Raw genomic sequence first — 11199 nt, forward strand, 5'->3', positions numbered from 1 at the left:
AAAAAAAAAAAAAAAAAAAAAAAAAAAAACGAATTCTGATACGCTGGCAAAACCAATTATTTCGTGGAATGCAACTTGCGGTTCATTTAACGCAACACGGATACCTGATATTTTATATAAAACCATCTACGTGCACACACACATACACACACACACACACACACAGTGCATGAGCTTGAATCAGTCGCGGCCGCAGTGACCGCATCCGCCACTGTCATCCCACCAACGTTGTTCGAGACTTTTTTTTAACAAATCTCGTGTTACCCAAAAGGATAGCTCTCTCGACCGGCCACTGCCATCGTTGACAACCTATCACATTACATTGCAAACATCATCGTTTGCCTATTTCGCTTTTTTTTAGCTTGTCGAAAAATCTCTCATCCCCATCGACGTTGCTGCTGCGTGAAATCTCATTTATGTTATTTGCAATTGTCTTCAATTACAACCCCGACAGTAACATCACGCTTTGTTTTTGCAAAAAGGATCCTTTGAAAACTCGAGATGAACGAAAACTAAAACAATCGTGTAAGGGGATGCTGAAGTCGATGACGAAGTCGAACAATGTGGATAACACAGAGACGATCGTTGCTAACACAATCACGCTTTCCCTTTCGTATTTATACATACAGAACTTTACATAAATGTGTGTTGCTCTGTTTTACTATATTCAACAGAAAACCCAGCTACGTATATGTAGAAATCTTCTGCAAACTTTCCTGATATTCTTGAGCTTTTCAATTCGAAGGTATAATAGTATTCTTCAAAATTTGTTTGTTTGGAGCATCCGCACTTTCAGTATGTACAAACTATGAAACTTTTGGACTGGGCAAATATTGCGCTAACAGCTTGAGATTTTACATTTAACATTCTTTTTTCGTTTTCGTCACATATTTGGCAAAATTTCCGTGTTCTTTCTATCGATCGACTTTTCTTCAGTTTAACTCGATTACAATTCGCGCAGAAAATTTCGCGTCAACCCGAGATTTCATTCTGTTTACTCTTTTCATTGAATTAGTTGGGAGGTAATTTACTCGAGACTTTCTCTCGCGTTCCATACGTAAATACGTATATTTCTGTGATATACATTATCGCACATCGTTTCGAACACGAAGCGAACTTGCTGAACTTGAGGGCATCGATGCGAGGGGCCTCTTCGCTCTTATGATTAATTTTTCAACGAGGCGTAATCGAACGCTGAAAGTAGTGCCGAACGTAATTTCGCGCCGAAAATTGCATCGTTGCCGCGCGGACGCTCTTTTGTTGATAATCTCGCGCCAGCCGATCGGTCAGCGCGCCGCGCTCAAATCAAGTTAAACGCGAATCGAGCGCGATGCTCGAAACCGCGATTACAGTCAAGGATGGCCGAACGCCGCTGTCAATTAATTAATACCTAATCGCATTACGCGCGCACCACGTATGATAGAACGAATCGAAATTTTCTTCCTTAATCCTCTACTGCCCGTTTTGCAGGCACAATCCAGTTTCATCGCTATTTATCCTATATGAACGTTGTTCCCATCTTGACCGATGTGACGTGAAAGTTACAATAGAACTGTCTTTTTGCTCGATCTCACTCGCGAATTCGGCCGCGCGTTCCCTGCTTAAAGAGTAATCCGCAGCCACGCCGAAATTGTCTCCGTTAACTGTTCTTCATTAGCAAATTGGCTAGTAAAGGTCGGCATCTCTCATTAAAGATATACCGCAGCGAAAACTTTTCGAACTAATTTGCAGTAACTTCCTGCCTCGTAAAAGCGAGCCCCCTTATATTAAATAAAAATTTCAGTAATGGCATCTCTCTCTCTCTCTCTCTCTCTCTCTCTCTCTCTCTCTCTCTTCGTACCGTCGCACAGTGTCACTTCAATCTACGATGATTACATTCCCCAGTCGGATGTCACTAAAGGCTCGCAGCAAGCCAACTACCCGTGAGAGCTCCTTTTTAATGTCGCGCTCCCTCTCATTTCCGATATACATACATATACATACATACATATATATATATATATATATATATATATATATACATATTTTCGCGCTCCCATTAAAAGGAATCTTCGATTATTACTCAATCGGCGAATTTATTCCCACGTTGCCCTGAGAGTCGCTCGCACACACTCGTTCACCCACTTCGACGACGGAATTGTTTACGAGTGCATAACGCTACGTGTGGAACGTTTTAACGTACATCTAGGATCTATCTCTATTATGTACAAGGCGCGAAGGTATTAAAAGATAAAGGCACATGTTCGCTGTCAGCGCGTGGAAATCGCTTACAAACTCTGGTTTGACTTCCTTGTGTGAAATTTCACTCGAAAAGCAGACGATCGAATCCGGGCGACTTTTCGTCCGCTTTGAGAATTTCATCCCAAGAAATTCAAATAAAACGGATGATCACGGTGGAAAAATCGTATATGCATATACACTTAGAGAAAAAAATATCTAAAAAATAGAGGAAGATTTATTCGGTGGCTACACTAATAGCGTATTTATTTATACTGATATAAAATATTTTTCAAATAGGAAGATATACATTTCCTCAGAACTTTACATTGAGAAAAAAATATTTGAAAATTTATTCGTCGGATATATAAAATTTATTTTTATAAAATATTTGATTTCTGTGAAATAAAACTTATTTCTGTCAAAATAAATTTTACATCTTACAAATAAATTTTCAAGTATTTTTTACTATAGCTTTTCAAGCAATTGTTTGTTCCTAAAAAAAAGAATTTAAATGGAAATATGTTATTAGTGCATGAATATTTTTTTATTTTTTAGATATTTTTTTCTCTTGTAAGTTCTCTCTCTCTCTCTCTCATTCTTTCTTTTTTTTCACAGTTTTTCTCAACAATTAACTAACTAATACAACAAACTCGCGACGCGATCGAGGATAATGTCGTTGTTCGCTGCTTCTTGTCCTTCCCTTTATCCCTCCTTTCCTGCTTCTGGCTGTGAAAAATCATGGCCGCCCGGTTGCGATCTTGATGCGCAATTTGCGATGCGTGTGGTCGCGCATATATATTCATTTATTGGCGTGTGTGTGTGGCGAGTACTCGTCGCGTGTGACGGTCACTTTTCAGCGCGCGACGCCGCAACAATATCGCGATCGGACGACATGCTATTACTAATTGCTCGGCGAGCCCGCTGCTGTCGTACTTCGCTCGGACATCACGCGTTTACAATCGTATTATCGGGTATTGATTTCCGGAGGCATCGACTTTCGCACCCGCCAATGCGGACGCGCGCGCGAAACGCGCCGATTTTTTCACCCCTTCGACGCGGCTCGGTCGGCGACGACGCGCGTTATTGTCGCGAGGACGATTCCGTTCGAACGATTGCTCTGCACAGCCGTTGTTTCGTTCTTCACATGTCCTGCAGTATCTTTTTGTATCTCCCGATTTGCCGGCCACGGAGAAACGGCCGGGAGAAATTTGATAGATCTGTAACTTGGTCTTTAGAGCTTTTGCAATCTGCATCGTTACGCTTCGCGGCAACGCATTAATTTCTTTAGGGACGAATACGCCGCGAGCAAATGTTTAAATTTTCAAGCGGCATGAATACGACATCGCTCGATCGTATGACAGGATTTCACCTCTCCTCATTGTGAATTTCGCGCTGCGAATATTTGCTCACGATCAAGATCATTTTTGCGCCACGATACTTTCGCCAATTGGCCGATCGATCGATAAACATAAGACTCTGCGCGCTCGGAGTCGCCGAAGAGGCCGAGAGCACATAAGTCGGCCATTCTACAATTGCGTAAGCGTGATCGTGAACGTAAGAGCCAACCGGTCGTTTTATTCGCTGATTGTTTTATTCCTATTGCTTTTCGTAATCACTTACAAGCACTCACGACCACGCTTACGCAATTGTAGAATGGTCTGAACGGAAGTCACCACGACGTTCGAAGCGTCGGCCGACCATCCGGATTTGATGATCGATCAAGGAGCCACTCGGTCGACTCTCGCACAGATGTGCGGCACGTATTGCTCGAGCCGATGGCTCACACTTCCGCCGTAACGATCAGCTTCCGGAGCTTCTTATTCTCTCCGGACGGATCCTCGGCTGCCTCGCTTCGAACGCGATCTCATCAACGATTAAGAACCGCATCCAGGCTGCAGGACGATGGTCGCATTTCCGCGCCAGAAGGGGTAGGACGATCGCTGACGGGGAGAGATGGAGGAAGTCGCGCCCCACCACTCCGTTTCCTCTTTTATTGACGCAGCGGTGCTCATCCAGTCGAATCGCAGTCCTCCTCGCTCTCGAGCGAACGTTCTCTCTCTCGTCCTCGGCGTGATCGCGCTTCGATATTCATTGGACAAAGATTTATCCGCCGGGTAATCTCCCGTCCTCCGCGATTCTTCAGCGACTCGAGTACGCTCTCCAGGAGTGACTCGTCGCGATGTATCGGCGATGTTCGCCACTCGACCCTCCGGTATTCGCGCAGCAGCCGTCGATCGCGTTCGCCGGACAATTTCGCCACCGGTCGTTTCCCGCTCGCGAGGGGTGATCGTCGGGTATTCTCTTTCTCCCCCTCTGCGTGTCTCCGCGTATCCTTTGGAAGTTCCGCGACAGGACAAGTCGCAACGCCAGTCTCATTATTCCATCAGTCGCTGATGGAATAATTAAGTGATCGCGATTGCGTCCTGAAGCCTGGGAGACTCTCGGGAGAGGAATACGACCCGTGGCGACTCGCCGAAGGAAGGAAAGACTGCCGCGCGTAGGTATGTACGTGCGTCCGGAGGGTATTTTTTGGCGCACGCCATTGTCCGTTGGCGCTCTTCGCGATTCTCCCCGCATCCTCCACCTCGGGCGACCTGTCGCCACCTCTTCTTTTCTCTCTCCCGTTTTCTTCTCTCTTTGTCCCGGTACGATGTATCGCGTGCCGTCCCGCCGCCCCCTTCATTTCCTACGCACGAAGATGTTCTCGAGAAGCTCCTTCGTGATCAGCCGGTGAGGTCTGGTCGGGCTCTCGGTGGGCGTACCGTAAAGTCGACTGTTGATGGCGTAGAGCTTCGGGCTGAGCTCGCACCTCACGTTGAACCACCAGTCGCAGACGAAGACCGCTTGGCTGAATTGCGTGCCGTTCGGGCAGAGGAACGTTGCCTGTCGGCCGTCTATGTCGCAATAATGCCACGCCTGGCATCTCGTCTCCACGTCGGCGAAGAAGCCGGGGAAGGACTGGTCGTCGCAGTAGAAATTCGTGTAGGGCACCTTACCCAGCACCGGATAATCCGTGCCTGGCCGACCTGCAATTATTATGAGCACCGTGAGCAACTCCATCGATCGTCCGTCGTTTCGTCGTCGAGGCCGAGAGTGGGAAGAAAAAAAGGAAGAGAAGATCACTTTGCAATTAGAACATTTGTAACGAACCGTTAAATTGATACACTTTTTACATTATTAACGAAGGCACTTAATAAGGTTAGATCGATAATTGGAGTGTGGGGGAGCGGCCTTTCCGAGCCATCAAAACGCGCCTCATCGTCCGCTACCCCTTCCGATACCGGTTCGATTCGTCGAGCCTAAATAATTCACAGATTATTCCGACTGTAATTTCGACGTTTACGAATTCCCTTTGCGCGAAATCCGCGAACGAGCGGGCGCAAAGCGCCGAGCGATTTCGACGAGTTAGCTACTTAAATGAGCGAACGGAGGGGTCAAACCGCTCGGTTAGGTTCTTTGCCTTTTCTCGATTTCCGTTCCCATCTGTTCGTTGCTTTTCCAGCCGCACTCGTTCGAATCTCGTCGGGAGATCGTGTTCTCTCTTCGGCTTTATCGAAGACAACGGCGCGCGATTGTGTGCGCGTGTGTTGCCAGAAGCGAAGAAACGTAGTGTTTGGACAAAGTCTCAAACGCGAAACAGAGGCGAGAAGATGGGAAGGGGGGAACTTCTCCAGAAGCGGAATTTCCCAAGAAGAGGCGAAGGTCCCAAGAATTTTTCAACGGTCCGCGTGACTCGGGTTGTTTTATACTCTTGTCGAATCGCGCATGAAAATTCTCACACACCCCTGCGGAGCTCCAATCTCGCCGTTTCACACTTTTCGCGAATTATCGCGTGGCTGAGAGACTTCGTCATCTGCCGATCCCTTGTCGACCCTCCTCCGCTGCCGCGAGAGTCACCAGCAGAACGCTTTCTGCTTCGCGATCGGATACGAAAACACCTCTAATTTAATACCCGGCGAGCGTAAGCAAGCGATCTTCTGGTAGGATCACGGCGCGAAGAAACCGGTATCGCGATCAAAAGAGGTGGAAACAAAGGGTAGACAACTTGAAGCGATTCGCATCGGGGCTGAAAGAGGCTGCGAGGCGCATCGAGGCACCGTTAAAAGAGCTCAAGGAAGCGCCCTCGGGGTCTTCTACCCACACCTCTGCCTTTCTTCCACCACTTTTCCGTCCTCGTCGTCGCTCGCTCGGCACTGGGCTCGGCGGAAAACGAAATAATTAGACCGACACGGTGCGCGAGCACACCTCCAAAAGGAGTGAATAGCTCGAGAACGAGAATATTCGATGGTGTCGTCGTCGTCGTCGTAGATTTTACCGAAGTTATAATTACGCGGACTCAACCACGGATCCGGCAAGAGAGCGAGAGCAAGAGAGAGAGAGAGAGAGAGAGAGGAAGAGAGAACGAACGAAAGATAGACAGAGGGGATGACGGAGAATTGAAACAGCGCGTGGAAGCGAGACGGCGAGCGTTTGTTCCGTGCGGGTACACGGAATCTCTTCCGCTGACAAAACAGGTTGGACAAGCAACGCAAGGTGCGAATTTCGTATGGATGTCGGTGCGATACGGTGCGAGTTTATGCGACCGCGTCGGAAGGTGCACGTTTCGTATATATTGCCGGGATGTGTGCGCGCGTACAGGCTGATCCATTTCGTCGCTCCCATCGGTATTCGTCGAAGCGTCCGAGAGTCGGCTCTCTCTCTCTCTGCTCCCCTCCCCCCCTTTCTGCCCGTATGTGTCAAAGCAATTCGCGATTTTAAGCCAACTTGAACAAACAACTTGCCACGGGTCGGAGCGCAATCCACGCATCAACTTCTTGGATCGCGGAGAGCCGACCAACGTGTAAGGTAATTTGTCAATGGAAAATAAGCGTGAAGTCACTTGAATTCTCGCTTAATTAATTGCATGCCCAGTTCACTTTTAAAGAAGGTCATGCACTGTCTCTGGCGGAGGATTGGACGGGAATCGTGTGCACTAAGAGCTATTACCGAACAACCAATTCATAAATTTAGACTGTTTGCAACTTAATTAAAGAAATTAAATGAATCAATTAAATTAATCGGCAGGAAGCACACTCAGTCAATCGCAAATACGTCATTTTCCATCATGACAATTCCGGGCCTCATACTTCTCCATAGAGAGTAAGTCACAGAGAGCGGGTCCCCTACCCGGTATTTTTCGTAGCTACGGAAACTATCGACCTAATCTCATTAAGTGCCTTCGTTCATAATGTAAAAAGTAAAAATATCTCGGTAGAGACGTAAGAAACTTGTGTGATGGACATAAAATAATGTTAACATATGAAAATCGTTCTCCATAAGATTGATACGATACTTTAAACATCAGACCTGTCGACTAAGTCCGCATTCCTTGAGATCTCTATTTGTGATTTTACTCGAGAATAGCGTTGTTACACGTTTACTTTGGGACACCCTGTACAGTTTCCACGTCCTTCTTTCTACGAGGAGCGTCTCGTTGTTTCGCCTTCGTCGCACGCTCTCACGAACGACAGTATTCCTGCCTGGCGAAACTAAGCTTGTCGTCCGATGAGATTCGAATAGCTGCGAGGCCAGACAGAGACGCGCAGGTAGACGCGGGGCGACAAAGAGAGCGAGAGAAAGAGAGATCGGGTTGGCGAGAAATAGAGAGGGCGGAAGGTTGTGTTCACGAGCCGGGGACAAGACGGGGATGTTATATCGACGCAAAACTGTTTAGACAGGTATACCCGCGCTCGAAACAAAACCAAGCGATCTCCTTGTAATTGCTAAGGAGTTCTTCCGTGCCGGTAAAATTGAAGAACGGCTATGCACACATAAAAACGACGACGACGACGCTTGTAACATGTCGCCATTATCCGTACAACCCGCAGAGAGCGCTGCTTAATGGGATGGAAGAATCGATATTTTCTGTATTTTGTTGTTATCACACATTTATATTGATCAATTAATTCGGAAACATAATAATTGTGATGATTCACATATCTGTGTGTGCGCGATGCAGTGTTTTTCAGCAAAATAACAACACACCAACATTGAACGATAATTTTTGAATCACTCTTTATATATTACTTTTAATACTTTTAATACTTTTATAATACTTTTGGTGTATTCAAGAAAATCTGAGAAGAAATCTCCGAAATATCGGAGAAGAATATTTTAGAAATGGAGATACATATTCGCTCTTATTCTACGCAATATCGAAAAAAAAACGAAAGTCACCTTGCGAGGGATTCTCGACAAATGGCGACGTGGAATTCAGGTCTCATTGGATTCCTGCAAGATGAGTCGCCCGAAAAAGGGATGGATTTTGCGCAAAGCGCGATTTATGGCCCAGGAAACGGGCATTTCCCGTCTATACACGAGCCGGCGCGCGGTTCTACTCGCGTGGCTTAACGAAGTAATTCTCTTAATAAGCGACGACCCGCTTTTTAGCCTCTTTTAGCAATTGGAGAGAATGCTGGTCGCCGCTGGAACGTACGATCCGCAGTAACGGGCACTTGTTCGCATTATTTTAAGGGAGCCGTGCGGGCTCAGCGATTCCGTTCTTGCGAATTTTACGCGTTGGCACACGACCAAAGTCTCTCCCTTTCTCCCTCTCTCTCTTTTTCTCCCTCTATCTCCTCTCTCCGCGCGACGAGACCGGTCTTGTTATCTTTACCGCCGAGAGACCCCGCTCTCTCCTCTCTCGCGTGTAATCTTATAAAATCTCCCGCGTCTCCTTCTCGGAAGTAAAACACGAATCTTCAAAATCAAGGCTCGCCGCACCGTCGCGAAGCTAAACGCCGTACGTCGCTCCCGGAAACGCCGCGGGCTCCTCGGCGGTTTCCCCTTGCCCCGGCGCGCTTTACTTAACTTTTCCACGGGACTTCTTACCGAGATTTGTTTCGCCTGGCTGACCCTGCGCGCCTTGAACAACGATCGAGCGGAATCAAGGGAATCGTATTTTTCCCAGGGAAACTCACGGCTCCGCCTGATAGAACACTTTCGGAAAATATCTCGCGCGACACGCGTACTAGTGCTGCTAATTTCGACTACCCGGGTATTCTTTCAGGTTTTGCACCAATACCCTGTATCTTTCGGATGTATTTAACTCTATACAGGGTATAGCAAAAGTACCGGAACGGCAAGATAACTCGGCGGGGGAGCATTTTAGAGAAAAATATTTCAGACAAAAGTTGTAAGGTTTAAAAAAACGCATTCAACGATAGTAGTTATTTGACATAGGATGGCGACGCCAAGGTCAGAACAAGGTCAACTGTGCTTTTTTAAATAGAAACACATATTTTTTATTACGGCATTTTATTCAACGTAAAAACGCAAATAACTTTTGCTTTGAAAAATTTTTTATACGACTATTTTCTAAGATATTTACGTAAATATCTACAAGATTATTGGTTTCAATAAATTTTACTTGAATTCTATCAACTTTAGCGGAAAATATGAGATAAAAATATGAGATAAAAAGAGATAAAAATTGTATATTTTGTTCTCATAGAGTTCTGAGAATTTTTTCAGAATTTTATATTAACTTTTTAGTACTTCATTTTCTTACATTTTCTTGAAGTACTAAAAAGTTAACACAAAATTCTGAAAAAAATTCACAGAGCTCTATGAAAACAAAATAAGCAATTTTTATTTCTTGATATTTTTTGGTAAAGTTGATAGAATTCAAGTAAAAAATTATTGAAACCAATAATCTTGTAGATATTTATCTTGTAAATATCTTAGAAAATAGAGGTCGTATAAAAATTTTTTTCAAGCAAAAGTTGTTTGCGTTTTTACGTTGAATAAAATGCCGTAATAAAAAATGAATTTCTATTTAAAAAAGCAAAGTTGACCTTGTTCTGACCTTGGCGTCGCCATCCTATGTCAAATATCTACTATCGTTGAATGCGTTTTTTTAAGCCTTACAACTTTTGTCTGAAACATTTTTCTCTAAAATGCTCCCCCGCCGAGTTATCTTGCCATTCCGGTACTTTTGCTATACCCTGTATATACTCTATATGTATAAAACGGAATGTTTATTTATATGTTCCTTATCAACTCTTTTTTTAATATTGTCAGCCCTCGATGTCTCGAATGAAAGTCTCCTCTTGTTTCGACAATGCTGTGATGACGATCTTTCGCGCTCCTTCGAGTCGCGCGAGGCGCGTCGCAGAGTCGATATTCCGACGTATCGGGAGATGCAATGAAAAGTTCACGTAGAGACTTGGATCGCGCGCCGGGGAAACTTCTGTCTCGAATTACTGAGGCAGAATAAATAAGCAAAACGGGCGTGCACACGAATCAGAGGATCTCTATCGCTTCCTCTCTTTTCTTCCTCATGCCTCTGCTGCTCTCTTCATTCTCTCTGCTGCTTGCCTTTCTTCCTCGCTTCTTTCGCTAGTGTAGGAACTCCTAACGATTACCAACGATAATAGACACCCTCTCCCCCGCCGCCGCCGTTCCTGACGTTGACGTTATTATTATCGCCGACAATTACGAAGACATCGAGCTGCCGTGCAAGATTACGCGCTCCTGTCTCGCTTTCGTCCCGATCAACCGGCAAATTATCCTCAAAGGAGAAGATGATGATGACGCTGTCATTCTTCCCCGTGTCTTCGTGATGACGAATTTAAGAAGGACTCGCCTTTCCCTCACACACGTGACGAGAAGATCCTCTGGGGGAAAGGAACGGGAAATCGTGGGAGCTTACTTCTCCATCAGAAAATTCAAAGATCGCTCGTTTTCTTGTTAGCCTAATCGTAGTCACGTCGAGATGCCGTACCGGCGAGGCGACGTTCGCGCAGGCAGCAGCCGTCAAGAGTTGATTAACCCTTTGCAAGGCGAGAGACATATAATTACCTTATTCGAGATAACGCGCGATCGTTAATCCAAAGTTACGCGACGAAAGTTACTCGGCGCCGTGCGAGCGCCACGTCGCGCTTCTCTCTCTTTCTCTCTCTCTCTCTCTCTCTCTCTCTCTCTCTCTCTCTCTCTCTC

General features: G+C 45.7%; 2 protein-coding genes across 2 annotated transcripts in view; one reads left to right on the plus strand and one right to left on the minus strand.

Annotated features, from left to right (window-relative positions):
• The window catches only part of LOC116844440 (RING finger protein 17), a 278692-nt gene that overhangs the window by 162396 nt on the left and 105097 nt on the right, over window positions 1–11199 (plus strand). The gene's annotated exons all lie outside the window — the stretch shown is intronic.
• Window positions 2712–11199, minus strand: part of LOC116844605 — a 102936-nt gene continuing 94448 nt past the window's right edge. The window contains exon 4 of the mRNA XM_032816383.1: window positions 2712–5246. Within this exon, the coding sequence (XP_032672274.1) occupies window positions 4900–5246 (347 nt within the window). The 3' untranslated portion in view covers window positions 2712–4899. The remainder of the gene's footprint in view (window positions 5247–11199) is intronic.

This window comes from Odontomachus brunneus, unplaced genomic scaffold, assembly GCF_010583005.1.
Source record: "Odontomachus brunneus isolate Ranch 3 - 2012 unplaced genomic scaffold, Obru_v1 Obru_scaffold_003, whole genome shotgun sequence".
Classification (NCBI taxonomy): Eukaryota; Metazoa; Arthropoda; class Insecta; order Hymenoptera; family Formicidae; genus Odontomachus; species Odontomachus brunneus.